This window comes from Leptosomus discolor, chromosome 2 (assembly GCF_034619465.1).
Source record: "Leptosomus discolor isolate bLepDis1 chromosome 2, bLepDis1.hap2, whole genome shotgun sequence".
Lineage (NCBI taxonomy): Eukaryota > Metazoa > Chordata > Aves > Leptosomiformes > Leptosomidae > Leptosomus > Leptosomus discolor.
This window is the reverse complement of record NC_141392.1, coordinates 3,104,068-3,125,472: the sequence shown is the minus strand read 5'-3', so window position 1 is coordinate 3,125,472 and position 21,405 is coordinate 3,104,068. Positions and strand designations below refer to the sequence as shown.

The 21,405-nt window shown below is 35.6% G+C and overlaps 1 protein-coding gene across 2 annotated transcripts in view; it reads right to left on the bottom strand.

The window, feature by feature from the left end:
- DNAH8 (dynein axonemal heavy chain 8) overlaps window positions 1-21,405 on the bottom strand; it is a 141,692-nt gene that overhangs the window by 60,403 nt on the left and 59,884 nt on the right. For both annotated transcript variants that reach the window (XM_086460546.1, XM_086460547.1), the window contains 11 exons: window positions 19,460-19,638; window positions 17,324-17,511; window positions 15,301-15,387; window positions 15,092-15,199; window positions 14,204-14,338; window positions 13,389-13,550; window positions 9,605-9,851; window positions 8,090-8,331; window positions 7,869-8,009; window positions 3,673-3,910; window positions 2,542-2,684 (listed from right to left, as the gene is read on the bottom strand). In XM_086460546.1, the coding sequence (XP_086316672.1) occupies window positions 2,542-2,684; window positions 3,673-3,910; window positions 7,869-8,009; window positions 8,090-8,331; window positions 9,605-9,851; window positions 13,389-13,550; window positions 14,204-14,338; window positions 15,092-15,199; window positions 15,301-15,387; window positions 17,324-17,511; window positions 19,460-19,638 (1,870 nt within the window). The remainder of the gene's footprint in view (window positions 1-2,541; window positions 2,685-3,672; window positions 3,911-7,868; window positions 8,010-8,089; window positions 8,332-9,604; window positions 9,852-13,388; window positions 13,551-14,203; window positions 14,339-15,091; window positions 15,200-15,300; window positions 15,388-17,323; window positions 17,512-19,459; window positions 19,639-21,405) is intronic.

Below are 21,405 nucleotides of genomic sequence, written 5' to 3'. Positions count from 1 at the left end.
TTCTTCTTCCAGTTGATTAACTTCTTCCACTTTCCAACATGTTCACCACAGTAGTCTCTTGTAGTGGACGCCCTTAAGAAGGCTTTCTTTATAACAGAAAGTAGTCTCCAACATGTAATTTGAACATAAAATTTCCACTATTTGGTTTGGCTTTAGGTATCCTTTGTGACATGCGCTTGGAATAGAAGGATAGCTCCTTCTTCCCGGCTCTGTCCTTAAAGCAACAGTACAGTACAGATGAGATGTAGCTATATCCGCTCTCAAGAACATTGCTAAAAGAGATACTCAAAAGGTCTGTAGAGACACGATGTAGTGATAATTGTAAATAAGAGACACTGAACTGTGTACAGAAATCTTAGCTGACCCAGCAATATCCACAGCTTTGTGGTAAAATGTTATTAAAGGTGAGAAACAATTGGGTAAGAGACAGTTGCTTTCCACCTCTGGAAGTATAGTCCTTTTTGAAGCTCCTCTTATATTTCCATATATTGTCTAAAATCCCTGAACAATTTTTTTCTCTAATGTGTGTGTGTGTGTATATATATAGTATTAAAATATATGAGATTATAAAACTTATTTTCTGGTTAATCTGTACTCTAAGTGTCATTTCCCTGAAGGAAAAAAAAAAAGTAGTAATAAATGTGTCAACAAAGAAGAAAGTCTTTCCTGGTTTCCTTCTTATCTTGGTAAAATCTGAACCTAAATCAGAAAGTTGCTGAACCAAAGGATGAACATTTCTTTCCTTTCTCTAAAGCCTTTTAGAGAAATCACCCACTTCATCTCATGAAAACGAGCTAGAGAAGAACCCTGCTCTTTTTTCAGATACGTAAGGATCCTCCATGGTTTTTTCCGGCTCAGAGTTTCATCCTACTTATGTTTTTGACAGATGGTATTATATTCATTATTATATCCACTCCATTAAAGGAATTTAATCAGTTTGCAAAAAGAAGTATGAATTAATTTATGATTGTGAGCACTGAAGTTGATAATGCAAGAGGTTTGAAATGCTCAAATACTCCTGACTGACCTGCTCCTACTTTAAATTAATGCTCTCCAACCGACAGCCACAATGGTACCACATGGTCTCATTCTTCGCCCTCTTTTTGAACACCCAAGTGATCAATCAAGCATGATATCACAGATGATAGTAATAAACCCTCAGAACCAACAAGTGAAGTCAGATCTGTAAAACCCCACTTTGGCTTCATCTAGTATTTGCAATTCAGCTGTAGCTGGAAAGAAAGTTCATGCTGCTGTGGTCTGATCCAGGGGGAAAAAACCCAAACGCCACAGACATTTCTCTCTCACAGTTCAATATGTGATTAAATCAAACCTCATCAAATTAAAAATTGCTTGAAAACCAAGTAAGCTGACTGCTTTCATGGAGGGGAACATTCTGCTCAATAGGGAAGCGTAGACAAGTCCCATTGCACGTGGAATGCTGGAATTTTTCAACTGAAGAAAGGAAGATATAAAACTGTACGCCACAGAAACACTGAATTGGGGAAAATGCCAGGTCTCAGACTCATTTTGGAGAATCTAAATTTATTTCTACTGCAATGAGGGCCAAAAAAATGTATCTGAAAATATAGTCAATATCTCCCAAGGCATTAATGTACCAAGATTAATTGTTTCCAAATATATAATTTTGCATGTTTTTGTAATTTGTGTCAGATACATCAAAGGCACAGCCACACTTTGGCCTCTGGAACAGTTTCATCGAAGCCACTTGACAGGTTTTCTGTCCAAATCCCAGAATTTTATCCAAAAATCAGGTTCCAACACTGGCTCATGCACTTGTGGTATTTCTAATGTTGGCTCAAGCTGCTAAGAAGGAAGTACATTGATTGATATTTCACAAGCCGCCACAGATTTCCATAGGAAGATGCTGGGGTTATTATTAAGAGCACTGTGCTAAAGCAAAATACGTATTTTTCAGATCTTCCTCTGTTTGCATATAGGCTTATATATGTTTTAATAACTATTGTTTAACATGGCCTGAGTCAAAAGACACGACAACAGATTGGTCCTTGTTGGTTAACGCTGTGTGAGGAGTGTTCTCTCCTTTTCTATAGTTGTGGCTACTGCTATTTACTACAGCTTTCTTAATGAGAGAAAAAGAACAGTAAAAGGAAGGAGTTTCAGGGTTTTAGTGAACTACCGTATGAAATTTATTTTCCTTGTTGGCCTGTTCAAGAAAGCACAAATCAGAAAAATGAATATGGCGTAAAGAATAAGAACAAGGTTTTATATGTCTTCCTCTGAGAAAAATGATAGGCTGTGGGAATTAAACTTTTATGACAAAAAAATTGTTTGACAAAAAGGATATTTTAAGCATCTTGCCCATGCACAGAAATAAATGCAGAGGATTCATGTTAGGAAAATAAAAATAGAGTAATATATAAATAATGATGCACCTTGCAAGCAATGACTAGAGACAGAGAACATGAATAATGTTTGCAACCCCCAGTTAATTTATAAGTAGGTTTCTATTTATTTTATATAGTAGACATATACTTAAATAAGTAATCCTGTGCTTACTTTCTGTTGTTTTGCAATTGTGTTTATCAAAAACTGAGTTCTGACACTGTCAACATTTGGAACGAGAATAGATGCATAGTCTGGAACAGTATCTGTTGGATAAACATATTCCTGAACCCTTTTACTCCAGTGCTCCCAGTCACCTGAAATGACAAAATAAAAGCAGAAGAGAAAAATATCTCGATTGTGTTCAACATTTTGTTAGTACAAAAAAAAAATCCTAGATGTTACAGATGAAGTACTACAAAGTATATAAAAAGGGATAAATTTTCGCAAATCTGGATAAAACACATCTAACAAAGGACATAGTCATGACCTCTAATTAGTCTACAATCCTACTAAATATACACATATTTATCAAATTTATATATAGCTATCTAAAAATAACCCAAAAGAACGTTTTCCTAGAAACTTATTCTCACATTGCTGGTGAAAAATTATAGAATGTGAGAATAGGGATTGCATACGTGTACACTAAATCAGCATTGCTGGGAAAAAAAACCACCTGAATTTCTATGCAAGAGCAACAGATGTATTCATATAAGAATACACTTTGAAAGAACAAGTTAGTTGTGAAATTTGTTATGTATGTGTTACTTAAACTATGAATTTATTGTGGAAAATATCACACTATTCAAAATATCAGTATTCACGATATTCAAAATACCACACTATTCTTACAGTTTTATAAACGATAAGATTTATTACTGATTATCAGACATGGATAAATAGTAATTTCCACATGGAATTAAAATCAGATTATATTTTTTAACAAGAAATACTAGCTGTGAGGAAATTAAATATAAAATTAATATTAATTTAGACTAAACCAGCCTAAGCATAAGTTATCTAAAAACTGTAGCCTGGTTAAGTTAATAGAAAAGAAATCTGTAAGAATGAAGTGAAAACCAAAAGACATAAGAAAGTGTTACCAATGAGCAGTCGATCCCCCATTTCTTACTCACCTCCGCAGAGGCGCTGCATAAAAAAAATCTGTGTTTTACTGTACTGTCATCAAAAATCTCCACTCATATGACTGTATCAGGACTAAAGGAGTAATTTTAAATGTCAAAGCGGCTATACTCAGATTTAAAATGACAACATAAAATGAATGTTAGTGCTTTTTCTTACCATTATCAGTAACATAAAACTCATACATTGTTTGACTGGTGCCAGGGGAGATTTCTGGTAAGTCTAATTTGTTGTCATGTGCTCTAATGAAGGCTTCAAGTTTATCTCTGCTGTCTAACTCCAGAAGGGCACCTAAACTCCACATTATTGCAAAGCAGAACAATTTATGCAGTTGAAATGTAGTTGATAAACCACCTTCTTCCTTCGATGGAATCAAACCCTCCAGAAGATTGATAGACTGAAAATATTTTTAAAATATTTTGCATTAAGAAAACATTGCATAATCACTTTTTATTTTTAAACACATTGACACATGCATTATTTATACGTACTCAAACTTTAAATCATAATTTGAAAACCCATACAGGTTACCAAAGAATAACATAGAAATCAGAACTACAAATCCAAGAAAATAGATTAAATATATCTATATAAAACTAGATAAAATTTTCAAAATTACTTAAGTAATTTGATCATCAACTATCCTTTTACATTTTCTTATATAATAAATGTAGTTTAAGAGCTAGGGAAACAGAACAGCTTTTTAAGAGATTTTATAATCTCTAATGGGATATTCAGAACTCAAAAAATAGGTAGCCATTTATTTCCATTTTTGAGCTTGGAAGAACTTTCAGCATCTGTCTAATTAATTTCATCTAAATTATGGTCAATTAATGCATGTATCACATTAACTTCTAGACTAAAATATTACATTTTATGATTGCTTCACTCTGTTTCCTAAGGAACCTGATTCCAGATTCCAGAAATCTAGTAACTTGCTGTCGAGTTCCGTGATATCACTCATGAAGCCAAAGGTTTGACTGTGTTAGATACTACCACTCCTATTCCCTTTCTATACAAGGCAGTGTCAAGCACATTCTTCCAAAATATGTATTTTTAACAGCGAAGCAGATTTTCAGACAGCTTTATTCTTTGTGCTGCCTTGGATCTCATACTTGAAGTGGGAAGTAATGCAGTAACATACACATTTAATGCAGCCTAAAGGACCTAAGTATTCAGAATACTTTGGATTGCTTTAAAATTCAGTTTAAAAAAATGATTAATCAGTATCAATTACACTTCATGATATTAAAATAAGTTCACTTCTTTTCTTTGGAAGACAAATGGTTTATCTAATTATTTCCAGGACAGACCGTGTCTCAGTTTATCTGAACAAAATCTTTTTGTTCCCTCAAATACAAACTCAAGTTCAAAATTTCCCGTGATGCTCTGGGTCTTAGCAATACTCTGTAACAAGTTTTTGAAGAAATAAACCAGAAAAAAATTAAACTAACTTTAAAAACACACAAATGGTTGAAAAAAATCAGATTAAAACTTCAGCTTGCCCAGCATCTCATCTACATTAGTGACCAAAAGTGGACACTTAGAGATGACTAAAAATCACAAAAAACCTCTCTTGGCTTGTGGTGGTACTAGGGCTGGTTCTTCCTGCTGGTACTCTCTTCAGTTTGAGGCTTTCTGAACCAAATACACTATTTCTGCTTTTAGTACTCCTCTATGGATTTTTCCACCCTGAAAGTATCCAGGCTAGTCTTGAACCTACATAAACTTTTATCATCTATAACATCCTTTGGCAAGATGATCGATAGGTCTGCTCTTCACGGCATTGAACAGTTTGTTTTTCCCCTTTGTGAACCCCTTCATACTTATCTTAATTGAATTTCATTTGCCATTTTATTACCTATTTATTCAGTCTCATAAAGTCTGTCTACAGTTCTTCATGGTTAGCTGTTTTGTCCTTACTACCCTGAATAATTCAGTATCATCAGTAAACTTCTTCACCTAAAATTTTTCCAAATCATTTATAACATTTTGAACAGCGTTTGTCCCTGCAAAGTTCCCTCGGGACCAGTGGTAACCTCTGTCCTTCCTAAGAACTGATACTCCAATCACACATTTCCTATCTTCTAATCAGTTATTTACCTAGAAATGAACCTCCTATCTTCTGCTATGACTGCTGAGCTTCCGTGTAAATCCCTGGTAAAGAACTTTGACAAAGACCTTTGTTCCTTCATGCAGATCGTATCAATCAGATCTCCTTTAGCTACAAGTTTATTGACTGCTCCAACAGTCTTGTAAGGCAAGAATAACCCTTGTAAGGCAGGATAACCCTACACAAAAACTATGTTGAATCTCCTAAGGTAAATTATATTTCTTTACCTAATGAGGTGGGCCACATGGAAAGTCTGGAAATTACAAGGAGGAAAGCAAAGGTGAGATGACATTTTATACAAAACCATTATGGAGCTGTTGTAGATGAAAAAACAGCTTAAATTGTACACGCTAACAAATGGCAGATAGTTGGGTACACACGCATGTTTGAGTGAACATCCAAACCTGAACTTGAGAACTCAAGCACCAGTCTGCTATCTGCAAGACGCAACTGGCTTGAGACAGTTGTAAATTTTGAAAACACCTGAACTAAAGCGGCATGTCCTGAATTCCACAATCAATAGACACGGAGAGAACCACCAATCCAGAGGCTGAAAAGGTGCAGTGCTTCTGCACATAGATCATTTACGGCAAACCTGAGATCTTAGGGTTCTGGAAATGAGAGGCGGTGCGGAAAAGAAGGGTTCCCAAAAGAAATGGTCTTGGAAAAAAAAGGGGCCCAGAAAGCAAGAGGTGATTGGAAAAGATCCTGGAAACAAGGGAGGATTCTGGAAATCAGAGGGGTACACGCTGGATCATGCCAAGAAACCTTGTCAAGTAGTGCCCAATCCTGGTAGCTGCAAGCAGCTGCACGGCACAGAAACCAACATGACTTTTCGCCCTACCTTCCCACACCGAGAATTAAATCCCTGCTGGGAAGAGAAATCAAGACTACGTGAATGTAACACTAGAGGCAGAAGCAAGTGAGGAAGTGAATCTGTAAAATGAGGGTATAAAAGCTCTAGTCTCTCCGGTTCTTAGATGAACCCCAGCAAAGAGATCCACTAAGGGTTATTTACTCTATCACTCCTGTGACAGAAACTCACTATTCACAGGAAGAAACACTCAATACAGGCTAAATCAGGGAACTATTTCCCTGACGAAGCAGCATGAGTAGAATGCTGACTTGCTCGCACTTCCTGACAAGTCCTAGTCAAAAATAACATAGAAACTTCTAGTCACATGAAAAGTCTTCCGTGAAGACAACACCAATTCAGAGATTTCACAGATAAGAAAAGTAGGAGAAAAAAAAAAATTATCTCTCAAAATTTTGGCCATAGCACGTCCATCCTGTTCATCATCATAAATTGGTAAGTTACATAGTTTCTGCCTGTGGACTTCAATTCTATAGATATCCTAATTCCATTTGATACCGCACAGTTAATCTTAATGTGGCTATTAATTTGTAGCAAAATACTTTGAACCGTTGAAAATTTGAAGCTAAATCCTTAATGAACAGTAAAGAGATATGAGGTGCAAACTGACTAGTTAATATTAAATTGAAGTGTTATCCAAAACTATAGCTTGTCCACCCTCTTACTCAGGGGCACTACCGAATTTGTTATCAGAGTGTCAATATAAAACGGAGATTACATGGACAAATGGAAAGTCTGGAGACCTCAAATCTGCAGCTGACCACAGACTCAAACAAAGCAGCTGGAGACATGCAGTATAAGACTAAGAGTCTTGCAAAAATCTGTCAAACACAATTTTATTATTAATAAATCACTGATAAAATTTGGACTCCACTCAAGGTAGAATTCCAACGGATAGAAAGGGACACGCAAAAATTACTACCTTGGCCTTGGAAGAGCTGACTGACAGAATATAGCTATTACAGCTGGAGATGAAAAGACAATTAGAATTGTTCTTCACTTTCTCTGCTGACATTACCAGTAGGGTTAGACTCACCCTTATCACAATTTGTTTGATATTAAAAAAACTGGAATAAGACCACTAGCTTATTAATATATGCTTCTGAAAACTTACTGAAGCCTGCAAATTCCAGTCAACAGAAGACTAGCCTACATGTGAAGTGATAAAGAGACGTAAAATTTTCCCCTGCACATCTCTAACAGTTCCTCTTACGTTGCCTCACAAACAAATACTGAGTTTGAGATTTTCTTTATCAGGAAACAATCTTTTCGAATTAAATTTTATTGCTATTAAAAGTTCTCTTTGCTATTTCTGCATACTTACTATAGTCAGTCAATTCATACAGAATTACACAATATCTGCTTTACCTGCATGATGTAGTTACATTCCAGAAGCTCTATTTTTGGATTAAGGTTTAGTTTCATGTATGTATATGCTGGTTCAAAGATTCTATCATACAAATTTTGTAAAACTTCAGCTTCTTGAGAAGAACGTTTTTTCAGCCATGCCTGAAAAACATCCACAATATTTTTCTGTATGAAATGTATAACAAAGTAAAGTTAGGAGTAGCCAGAAATGATAATCTTACTTGCAATATTGGTCTCCAGCTGAGGGCAGAAGAACTGATATAGATCATACCCATTCGAGAAACTGTCGCTGGAGAGGCATTCTCAATGTTGTGGACCTCAAATAACAGTTTACATGTAGGAGACATAGGAATTCGATCTCCATTTGCTAAAGTGAGGGTCTTGTTATCATCCAAAACTGAATTTAGATTCTCAATCCAGATTGCATCTACAGGGCCATCTAAAACCAGAAACACATTTTCACCTGGAAAAACAATCAAAAGAGACATAGTTCATAACACAACGCTGAAAAAGCAAGAAAATAAGTTTACAAAAGATGGTCTACAACTTAACGTATAAAAATGTATTTTGTCTACTGTAATTCCTGCCATCTCCATGGATGCTCATTACTGTATAAATCGCACATTTAGTTAAGGAACTGTTTTTGAAACAATTATTAGCAAATGAGAGCACAAGTATATCTTTATGATGTTGAACATCTGTGGTGAAATCACCTTGGCTGGCTGTCAGGCAGGCACCACTCTCTCCCTCCACACTACTCAACAGCACAGAGGCAGAAAATAGGGTGAAAGTGCTTGTGGGTTGAGGTGAAGACAGGGAGATGACTTATGAGCTACTGTCATGGGCAAAACGAATTAATTTTCCCCAAGTCGAGTCTATCGCAAATTAACATAGACTTGGATGATGAGAACCAAAGAGAAGAAACCAAAACACCTTTCCCCTACCCCCTTCCCTTCCTCCAGACTCAACTTCTTCCCTCCTCCCTTCAGAGCAGCACAGGGGGGAAATGGGGCATCTAACATTTTGTTGCTAAAATAAGGGTTCTTTGGGTAACTAAACAAAAGACATTGAGTATTCACAGATTCCATTTAAATTAATGAAAACTACAATCACTCCAATTCTGAAAATCTTGTTGTTTTTCTCTTATTTTGAAACACAAATACAGATGAATACGCCTAAATTTTGGCAATCAAATTTTAAAATTCTGGCTTAGTTTTGAACACAGAAAATTTCAAATAGACAAAATATAGACAATTCCAATAAAGAAAATTCAACTTTCTTTTAAAAAGAACCTCCGTCTAGGAAGGTTCCCTGTAAGAATTCCCTTTCTTTAATAAATAATGAATCCCTGTGAAAAGGAATTTCGGTATTCCAACCCTAAAGTACTGAAATATAAATATGGGTAATCAACATACTAAAAAAACATGCAATAAACATTATTTTAAAGCTAGTGCAATTAGTACAAATAAATCTAAATTATAGTTTATCAGCTTTCAAATAACACACTGTAGAACTGAAGTGGCAAGGAAACGAGCAATATTTTAATGTAGATACACTACTGAAATAACGATTTTTAAACTGTTGCCCTTTCTTGAGAAGTGAGCTGTAACCTCACCTATGTTCCCTATCGTTTCTCTCAACAGGGAACTTCAGCACATTTGCAAATTGAAGATGCTTTTTTTCAACATTCATTCAAGAGATATTCTTGTGATACCACACACAAAGTATTTTCATACCCCTTTTAGCTTTCAGTGTTTTCCTCCACAGTGTAGAAAAGATTCCATCTGTCCAATCATTAGTTGCAGCATCTAATTTTCCAAACATCTGAGGAACAGTAATAGCTTTGGGATTCATACGCATTTCTCTGTGAGGCTGGCCACATTCTGTCAGTGCTCTCATTAATATAGTTATGACCGTTGTTTTTCCAGATCCACTAGGTCCAAGTATCATCAGCCCGTGGCGTACTAGAGATGTTTCATATAACTATGAAAAAAACCCAAAATATTTTAAGAAATATATGCTTTTGGAAGATTTTGCTTGCATTTAATAGATATAATAGTCAGCAATTATAAGTGTATTAGACATAAAAAAATTACATGCTCAGAATGGAAATCAGCATGCATTTGCTGATTTTTAGAGTTTCATGGAATAATACATACCTTCACATCCTAATCTTCTAAGCACCTAACAAGTTTAATATAAAACAGCCTACAGGACTAAATTTTGCCTAAACTTTTGGAAAGCAACTGAAAATAATTTTACCAGATTTTAAAAAGGATTTTCTGTATTATTCAAAAGGAAAAATGAACAGTAACAAAACATTAATGCCACAGAATGACTAATCGCTACAGTGCTAAAATACTTGAGTATATGAAATAAACATAAGGGCTGCACTTCCTCCAGGGCTGTGGATGGGTTTAGGTTCAGGAGAGTTCTTTATTGAATATTCTATTTTTCTTCTAATATTAGCTTTAGGCTTGCCATGGAAGTGGCAGGGTCTGCCTACACAAGTATCTCCTTTCGGAGCAACTGAAAGGAACAAAAAGTGGTAGTCCTCCTGGATGACAGAACCTTGTAAGGAGAAAATCTATAGCTGCTTGCTCTGCAAGCTGGGTAAAGGCTTGTGTCAGTCTAGGAGGAAGGTCTACAGGTACCACAAATCTAAACTAAGATCAAGTCCACCATGAACTTGACAATTTCAAACTTCTTATTCCCAGTGGAAGATGGAATTTGTTAAGGCATGAGCAATCTTCCTATGACCCATTTGGCAACCAGAAATATTAAGCTGTGAATACAACTGTGAAGCATGACTTTAAGCAGGATGGTCAAAAGCGTTCTCCCATGCAAAAACTCTGCTGGTCACCAGTGTGAAGCCCTGTGAAAGACAATACGGATCCAGCCTGCAGAGTGTGGAGCAAAACCTTCTGTAAATTGGGTGGAGTCTGAGCAGAGCCATAAATACACCTCTGGTTTGATGACAGAGACATGATATTTTAGTTGCTGTGAAGTAACCTAAGGCAGAATGTTGCACTTTGTAGAATACTGTAATGCATTGTATCTTTTGCTGTCATCACACAAATCAGCAGTTTGGTTTTTTGAAGTTTGGAAATTTTGAGAAATCTGGTAATAAGCATAAAGGTTAGTGCGCCTTTCTTGGTTTACATCTAGTTTATTTTAAGATACTTAGTTCATAAGAGCCAATAATGTAGTTTCTAATTTAAGACTGTACAGCTGATGAACAAGCCTAGCACTTCAAGGCCTGTAGTTTCAGGAAGTCTTTATTTTGAGGTTGTGTTTGAAGAAGATGCAAACACATTTACATAGGCTAAAATGATCTCACTTGTCAGTTATCGTAGCGGTACTCTCAGCTTCACAATCAGCAAAATTACAAATAAATGCTTCTAGAGCATGTAGTTTTCAGCCATTAGAAATGGCCAAGGTTATCAGTCTTAACCATTAATGGTATTTAATTACTATCCAAAAAGTAGGGATAAGTAAAACACAAAAATTAGAAGACAGCGTAATTCTTCTCTGGCTGACAAATTTTACAAAGCAAAATTCAACTTCAACTAATGGAATTAAAAAACAAATCAATTTCACAATCTCAATGAGTAATACAGCCAATAAAGTAAAGCTGATCACAGTTTAAAGCTTGGTATTACAAGAAAAATTGTTCACGCCTTGTTGCCTGCATGCAGAAAAAACCAAAGAATCAGAGAACACAGGAAATCAACAGTCATAACACCTAAAGACATCACTATCGTGAACAATTACGGTGTGCTCTCAGAAAAGAGCAGAACAAAAAGACAAAAGAGCAACAATGCTCTAGTTACTTTTCTAGCTTGCTAATTTATAACTATTTTGTCATTGTCTAACTGTTTATTTCTTGAGTTGTTAGTCTGATGATTCGTTAAGTTTGCTCTTTAAAAAAGGATGTGTATAGGGAAGTGCGTTGGCATAAAAATCATCAGAACATGAGTTAATTCAAAGTTAGTTTCAAACATGATTGCATGTCATAAATACAGTCATCAGCCGTTTAAATGTTGTGTTGGAGTACAGGTCCAAAAAGCCATTTCAGCACCTTTTTTTTCCTTCATATTAGCTACATATTTATTCATCACAGCACTTCATAAAAATTATCCCACACTAAACACAAATTACCATAATCCAAAATTACGGTTTAATCATTGAATCATTTGTTTATGAAGCATAACATCTTACAAATATTCTGAAGTAAAAATTATTTCTTGCAACACCTTAACAATATTCTCTCTTTGGCTTCGGAATCAGAGCACACTGCAGGTCTAAAGAGTTTGCAATGCAAGATAAAAACATACTACACTCCTGGCAAGCTGCCAGCACACAGGGTCTACTTTTCTGTTCCTCAAGTGCCAAGAACCAAGTGGTTTTCATGTCAAAAGTAAGCAATTTCTTGGTTTATGTAAACAAGACAGTAATAACGTTTTGCTACACAGTCTCTCCTTCAGATTCTGTGTATTTTCTTGCTCATTTTTACTAAAGCAGAGAGGGATACGTGTTCCACTTAGGTGGGGTCTTTCCACACTCTTCAGGTGGCTAACGCGCTTCAGAAGGATGTTAGCTTTGAACACTACAGATACAATTTGACAGAGGCTGGGCTTGTTCATATCTTTTGCAGTCTAGAAAGCCTCTAAATCTCTTTAGAGCTTTATTCTTCCAATCACTCATGCACTTGAGAGAAACAATTCCCTTTTCATGGCAGAATCATTCTTATTATTGACAGTATTTTTGGTTCTTTCATTTTATAGTACCTACATGCATGTTTATTTGCATGCTTAGCCTTGTTATAGGTTTCCATAAGCTTGTCATAGCATATGCTAAGACCTGTATGCTCTGTGCCTCCTTATACTTTAGCTCTTTCAACTCAATACAGGTAAGATAGATGATTACCCAAGCAGCGTACAGCTTCTCAAAACTTATGTGAGAAAAAACTTTGTCTACTACAATGTCTGCTCAAATTCATCATGAAGACTCTTCTTCATTACAGAAACATATTTAAGTCAGAAATACATATCTCTTACATTTCTCTTTGCCCTTATAAAGGTCTTTTAGCTCTCTCCTCCTACTTAGCAGTTGGGCCCTGACTATGTTTCTTCTCACTCTTTATTTACTGCTTTGGCCTTCAAAATGCCTCCCAGTCCTTCTTATGCTGTGCTGTCCCTACTCTAGTCTAAGAAACTCCTGTTAGAGACCCATGTAGGTGCCTCGCTGCTTCATTCAGATGCGCAGATGCACTGCCATATCTGGGAACGGCTGGGTTAAGTAGCACGCTTTATGATATTTCTTTACTTTTTCTGGATAATGTAAAGAAATAAAAATGCAAGTCTCTTAGATTGATCTTCCTTGATGTGGTGTACACACAGCCTTCAGTTTTTCCCCATATTAGAAACACAGGTCCTTGAGTTAAAGTGTTTTAACAACTAACATGGTGTTCTGACTCCTGTTTGTTAAAGATGTTTTGGGAAAAAAAAAAACTTTTACCTGAACAAGCTTAAGATTCCATGGTGGATGGTTTATCAATCCTGCCTCTTCAACCTGATTACCTACTGCAGCCTGAAGCTCAGCATAGGTACTGCTGTCCAACTGTAACCCCGGAAAGACATCGTTGATAAGACTGAGGAACAAAGGCTCATCTTCATCTATCTGAAGCAAACAAAAAAAATTACTAAGTGCTTAAAGTATAGTTACCTAAAGAATGCTCTCAAACCAAAAGTAATCTCTATTTTAAAATAATAAACAGTAAGAATATATTTTCTAAATACAGTAATAATAAACAGTAAGAAGATATTTTCTAAATTTAAGTTTATAAACACAGCCAGCCAACTTACTACAAAAATAACATTTTTTAAAAAATGTCATTCATATGCCGTGTGAAAAATAAATTCAAGACTGAAAGAAATTTCTCGCTGAGTAGACACTGGAATCTATTTGTAAATTTGACTTTTAAAACACTTGCAGCATATATTGGAAAGGACATCCTACCTGGAAAGACACTTTTAAAAGTCTAATTTAATGAACACTCAAATTATTCAGTTTGCTTATGGTACAGCAGACAGACTGTGCGCAAGTCAGCACATAAAATGTCACACCCACAGCTAAGTCACTATTCGCCTACTTGACTTGGCACTCTGAGCACGGTTTACAAGTCTAATAAACTCTCACTGCTGATTAATGATAACATGGTGATTACCATTGTTTCAATGTTTGAGATTTTTTTCTAATCTTCTAGAAAGCCCCATGAACCATCTAGAAGACTTGCCTCTACATGGTGCTAGAGTATTAAATTAGATTCTTACCAGCTTAGAAAGATTCATATCTCTTAGCCCTCTCATAACAACACTTAGTTCACTTTCGTTTGGCCTGGCCCTCTTTTGGGATCCAAGAGTCCTCAGTACTGAAAGGATATTCCTCAGACCAAAGTCATAATGGACCTAGAGAATGGAAGAAGGCTTATGCATCAGTGACAAGTTCTCGAGCTTTATTTCATCAGCATATTAAACCTTACTTGCATATTGTATAGTATAGTTGCCTTGCCTGGAAAAGGTAGCTAAAATAGGAATTGTTACTGTTTAGGAATTATTCTATTATATAAATGAAGGATAATAAGGTTATTTTCTGGAAAGGGTATATGGTTTTTCTTTTCTAATTTAAATTTGACTTCACCATTTCTAATGCCATATTGCAACTATTTTGTAACTCTGTATAGCAGGGCTTTAAAAAAATAATAGTTCCGTTCCAGGCTGGGCCTTTGCAACTGAGGCAGCTTAAAGCCAAGACTTCAGATCAAGGCAGTGCTCTGAGGAGAAGGGCAACAAGTCAAACTTGAGACATTCCTCCTATAATTTCCAATTTCCAGCTACTTTCTCTAGCCCTAGACAAGTCTTACGGAAAAATGGCATCAACAGGTTAATATTTACCTGGCTGCCACTTTAGGCAGAGAACCTCATGTACTTGCAACGATAAACTATCATTCTATAACAAACAAAAATGTGTATGTGACTACATATACATGAATTAACACGGTTATTTGTTCAAAAATTTTATAGAGATGTTTGTTTTAATCTACTTCAGCATTTTCTAAAAAGCACAAAAGTGATGCTTCAAAACAGTCTGCCCAACCCAAAAACTACGCAATTGTATGGTGTAAATAGGAAGACAAGGAGGAAAGGAATACACAACACTACCTGCTTAGTGAGCTGCTCCTCACAAAGTTTATAAAGAACAAAGAATTTCTGAGACAAGATCACATTCTCGATAAATCCATAACTTGCAAGCTTAACTCTTATAATTATCTGAAAACCAATTTTTTTAGAAATCCCATTAGTTTTCCTAAACACAGGTAAGCAAAGTAAAATACTTGGTTTTTTCCTTTCAGTTAGGTCAGTAATGGTACCTGTCTATCCGGAACCATCATTGCGACAGTTCTAAACTGAATTTTGAGATTTTCTGGTAGTTCTTGACGTCCAGCATATCCAGGATTCTATGTAAGAAAACATGCTGTGTTATTATTTACAACAGTCAAAATAACATCTTTTTTATTGCTCAATGCAAGTAAAATTATGCATAAATACCTAGATCTGCTCAGAGTTAGAACCCTTGTCTACTAATGATTAAAATGTGAAGAAAAAACATCAACCATAACTATAAATTTAATAACCTAAGCGTAATTGCCAGAGAAATAACTGAATTTCTTTATCATAGCAAGTCAGTAATCAGAATATTAGAATTTCGTGAAACACAATGTAGTTGGTTGATTTCTTCTACCGCATTCCCAATGCGAATGAAGCTTTTGTTACCTTTTGCATAAGGTTTTGTAATATTAAAAATTCGATGTCTAGGAAAAGCCAATATAATTATTATTAATAATAATAATTTTAAAATATAACAGCAGTCTACAGTGAAGAAATATTAAGATGCCCTTCTCTATTTCTTCTGTCTAAAAGGCTAGCTTAAAGTACTGAATCTCACTGAATGTTTAATGTGAGTGAATCCTATCCACTGAAGTAAGAATCATACAAGAAATTGTAATTCTCTTTTAGTGAGAGAAATTATGTTAATAATGGCTCAGGAATACACAGAGAATATTTTGTAATCACACAGTAAAAATAAGACAGTCAACAAAATTAAAACATAAAAACTTTACAACCAAAATCACATGAAAGGAAATTTTAACGACCAGATCAAGAGAGTTTGACTACTAGAAGATTTCTGGAAACTTGCTGCAAACATGAGCAGTAAGTCTGACATCAAACAGGTGACATTTAAGAAATCAGAAGCAGCCAAAACGTATGTATGACGTCCTCAGTTATTATCCTGCACTCAAGCATGCAGATGCAGATTTTAATTTCCCATAAAGTCATCTTGGACTGCCATCAGCCTTGGCATTAGGAAACACACACTATAAAATACCCTGCCCATGAGATTACAGAAATTAGTGCTATGAAGCCTCAGGCACCTGATGGCAACAAGGCAGCATACTCTGAAGGTTGATATTCTAAATCCAAGAGTTCGTGTTTCTCCGTTGGGTAATGGTTGACAACTAGTGTAAAACTACACACACTGCCCTGCGTATCTTTTTTGTGCAGATTATCTGTTCAGTTGTGGGACCTAACTTTCATCTGTACATACTGCAAGTCTTTTTCACAAGTAGTCATTAGAAGAAGGGGAACAATGCATCTCAAATACCACCTATAAACACTTCATGATATAAGACACACAGTTGTCATAACACGTGCACTGATTCCAGGACTGACGCACAGAGCAGAGCGGGCCCCTCGGCCACAGAAGGCCAAAAGTGAACATCCAGCCTTGTGTTCACCACTTTAGACACATCCTGTATCAACAAATTAAAGAATCTGATAAATTTTTTGCACAGGTTTTGGAAAGACCTGGTGTCACCACAGTACAGGGAGGGTGGTTCATTCCAGAATGATCATGCTTGTCTCTTCTGTAAATCAGCCTGAAGAATTCTCTTTATATATCCTCGTACTCGTTAGACAAGACATATGTCCTTTTCCTATATCTCCTGCTTTAAATGGATGCTCTTTTTTTTCCCCCCCTATAGCATCTTTCTCACTAATACTATAAAGCATTTCACGCTGAGTTAAGTAAAGCATATTAGTGTTTCAGTCCTCTCAGTGAGCACAGAGAATTCTGGAAATTTGGCCAAACACTTAGTCTTCATTATGAACTGCAATTCAGTAATGAAGGGACATATTATGAACCTTTTCAATAATCTTAAAGTAAAAATGAGGGCATGTAATTCATGAATAATCAGATTATTTATAAATTCCAGTAGTTTAGTCTAATTCTATTGCAACAGCATCACTTAATAAAACCGGTTATTTTCACCTTGTCATATAATTAACTTGCATATAGTACAATTGTCACTTCTCTGGAATTATTACTACATTTACCATTGTTAGGAAAATTCCAAACTCTGGATTTAAATCTACGCAGTCTCCATCAGAAAAAATGAACTGCTTTTTTCTTTCTTTTCTTGCTGTCAAAATAATATAGATTTGTTGTGCTGCTACTGACAAGACAGGCAACTCAATTCGGTTGAATTCATCAAAACATCCCCAAGATCCGGACTGTGCAAGACCTAAAGCAGGGACAGAATAATATATTATCTGTTGTTCTTTGTGCATATTTGAGATATCTGAACTAGATGACTTTTCCTTCAAATAATTAAATAAAATTGGTTTTATTTATTGCCCTGTGGCCGAGGTCAATATTCCTCCAATCCACCTGACTATTTCTGTATCAGTCTGAATTAACTAGTTGACTTATACAAAATGCTTAAAAGTAAATCAAAATCAGAAAAAATCTTCTGAATGTTTTTGTCCAGATCTTTCTGTGAACGTAGCCTTTTATTGTAGAGTGGCAATTGAATTATTTGCAAAAAGCTGTATCATTATTCTAAAAAAATAGAAATGAGTTACTTAGAGCTACAAAAGGCTAACCTTAAATGTTATAACAAAAAAACCCACAAGTTTTTTATTTTTGTTTGGGTCTTCCAGCCTTCCCAATGCTTTTAAAATTACTTTTTACTTGCTTCTTATAAATCATAAAGGTTAAAATTAAAAATTAAAATTATTTTTGCTCTAACTAGGGGTTTAAATAAAACTGTGAATCTCACAAACAGAAAATAATGATCTTGGAGCATATATATTTATGCATAAGCATTATCATTTTAAGTCCACACTAAACTACGAGTTTTTCATGTAATGGTAAAGGGTATCAACGTCATGAAAAGTGTTGACAATGCTCCACATGAACTTGTCTATGAAAGACAGACAGGAAGACAGAGAAAGAGAATTAAATCTAAAGATAAATCTAGAAGCACTGTATTAATAACAACAACATTTTCATAAAGGATTTTCTCAGTTGCCCTAATTTCAGTTTGGAAAAGTAACACATATTTAGTAGAAACTAAGAGAACTGCTATTGTTTTAGCAACATTTTATGAGAAAATTTGTAGCAGTTTCTTTTTCTGAATGATATTAAAGTACCAATAGGTAGTGGTTTTCTTTCATGTATACTGAAAGATAGCTATTTAAAAGTGAAAAATTTATTGAATTCATTCAGGGTTTATTATTGTTACACAGTTAAGGCTAAATCACTTTAAAGGGATTCTGTCATGTACTGAAAGATTCTCTAAAATTTGAATAGCTTGACTTTCAAAGGGGCGAAATGTTTATAAACCCACAGCTTTAGGCACTTTTATGCCACAATTATTTGCTTGCTAAAAAGAAATATTAAAAAAATAATTGATAGTTTCACCCCTTGCTTCTCAATACATACAATACCATAACTTTGAAAAATGAGCTGACAGAAACCTCGTGAAGGTCAAGTCCTTTATCTGGAACAGAACTACTCCTTCCAGCAGTACAGGCTTGGTGCTGACTGGCTACAAAGCAGTTTTGCAGAAAATGACCTGGTGTCCTGCTTAACAGCTGATTGAGCACGAACCAGAATTATGGCCTTGTGGCAAAGGCAGGCAGCTGCCTATGGGGCAGGAGTGTAGCCAGCAGGTTGACAAAAATCATTGTTTGCCTCTGCTCTGCACTTGCCAGGTAGCAGCTGGAGTACTGGGGCTTACCAACAGGGCAGAGGCATCGAAACACTTGCATGACTTCAGCAGGTGGCTGCCACGATATCCTCCAGTGGCTGGAGGACATGACACAGTGGGACAGGCTGAGAGAACATGATTTGTTGACCCTGAAGAGAAAGTTAAGGGGAAAGCCTATTGCTGTTCATAAATAGCTGAGAGAAGGCATTGAAACATTTGAGCCACGCTCTTCTCAGAGGTGCAGCGGAGACAACAGACATAGGTTTCAATGTAGGAAATTCCAAGGCAACTGAAGTATAAAAAAACCATTACCATGACGAAGGTCAAACACTTGAAAAGGGGCCTAGAGGTGTTGTGAAACATCCATTCCTGCGGATACTCAAAACCCAACATGAATGAGGTCCTGAGCAACCTGCTCTAATTAGACCTGCTAAATGACATGTGGAGGTCTCTTCTATCCTACACGAAGAAGTCTTACCTTTGAAAATCCTACCCAAACCTCTGAAGTCCATTTGATCAGAGCAGTTAAAGACTACTACGTATTTTCCCAGAGCCTTTCCCATGTCTTTCGTTGTTTCTGTTTTGCCAGTTCCAGCTGGTCCTGCTGGAGCTCCTCCCATGTTCATTCTCAAAGCCTGCGCTAAAGTTATATAGCACCTACAAATGTTAATTCATATTAATTTATTAAATCATATGAAAAATATATGTGTATATATAAGATAACAATGAGTTATGCAATGGATTCTACAGCTCTTATGTCAAAACTTTCTTCATAAAGCAGTTCCATTGATTTCCATGAGTGCAAAAAGTTGAGAGGTAAAAGTCACAAAATACAGCATTTAAACATTACTTATAAAAGCAAAAAATTTTATCTGGTGTTAATTTAGCTCGTTACAATCTGTGAATATTAGATAGGCTGAAAAGTTAATGCACACCAGACAAAGGAATTTAATTGCCATTAACTCTTTTGGCAGTTACAAAGTGGAGATTCTGCTGTTGAATTCTGCCACCTCATCATATTCTGCAGTATCTTAATCTGTACGTATTTCATTAGGTTAGGTTACCTTGGTCTGAATCCTCAAATGTGAAAGAATAAGGATATATGGCCCCTTCTACAATTACGGTTAAAAATTTTTTACAATTTTAAGAAAAAAAAAAAAAAACACAACTAAGCTTTACCTTTTTTTTTTTTTTTTGTCTGAAAAAGTTTAGACTACTATTTTAGTTATATGTGAGTCAGTTACAATTTAAATTCATGGTATGGTATGGAAGACTAATACTAAAGGAAGTAAATGACAAAGGTCCTATACAAACACTGTTAAATCAACTCAACATACCTTGAACGCACTTCTAGCTAAAGTATTTCTAGTTTTAATCCATAATTGAACAGAGTTTAATAACTAACTCGTTCCTACAGTTTAGCTTGAATCATTACAACATATTATGCCAAACTTGCACTGCAGGGACCTTCATGTTTTCTAAACAATAAGAAACTTGAAAGTGACATCAATGTTTTACTTCTACGGTTCTACTGATGTCAAGGCACATTTTGGGATAGAATTTAACATTTTGCATGAGAACACTTGATTGTTGAGGGCAGTACCAGTTCACTGCACAAAGGTACTGAATGTTCCATAGCGTCACAATAACAGTCGTAGAAGCATAAAGTTAGAATGTCTTCTGGAGAAATAAAGGTGTTCAAAAAGCTGTACAGACGTATGCTCCACACAGGCAGCAAAGTAAATGATTGTAGGTTGGAAGTTATTGTTGGTTCATGAGGGGATCTTTTTGCAAGTGGAGTATCTTTTGGCCTTCTATTTTATCATTTGATCAGAAGTGACATCTCAAGAAAGGAATAAATGGAGAAAGAATATTGACAAGAAAAGAAGCCAAGAAATTCCCAAGAGGAAAAAAGAAAAATCGTTCTCATGGTTAAGCCACATTTGAAACAAAATTAATGGTCGTTTGCTTGCCTGGCTACAGCAGAGTGGCAGGGGAGGGCATACAGCCAGGATTTTGTCAACATCTAGATTCTTATGGACAAATCGTAACTGTTTCCCAGTACCGATAAGATGACAGACTGATTGTCTTAGACTTTCAAAGACATGGGTAGCCCCAAAATCTTTATATTTGACCTAACCTTTTCTTCAGTAAAGATATACTACCAAACTATATGTTACTGTATAACTTTTAAATTATTCATTTCTCTTGCCATATCTTTTTTGTAAGACTGGGCAGTGATAAAACTTTTCTAGGAATTAGTAGATGCACAAATTCATGAGACTCTTATTTTTTCTAAAAAAGCATGATTAAGCAAATGTATGAAGATTTTAATGAGTGACCTGGCCCACACAGAATTTAATTCAGAATGTACCTCTTTGAAAATATATGTTAAATAAACTCTCTATATTAAAAGCATTCATT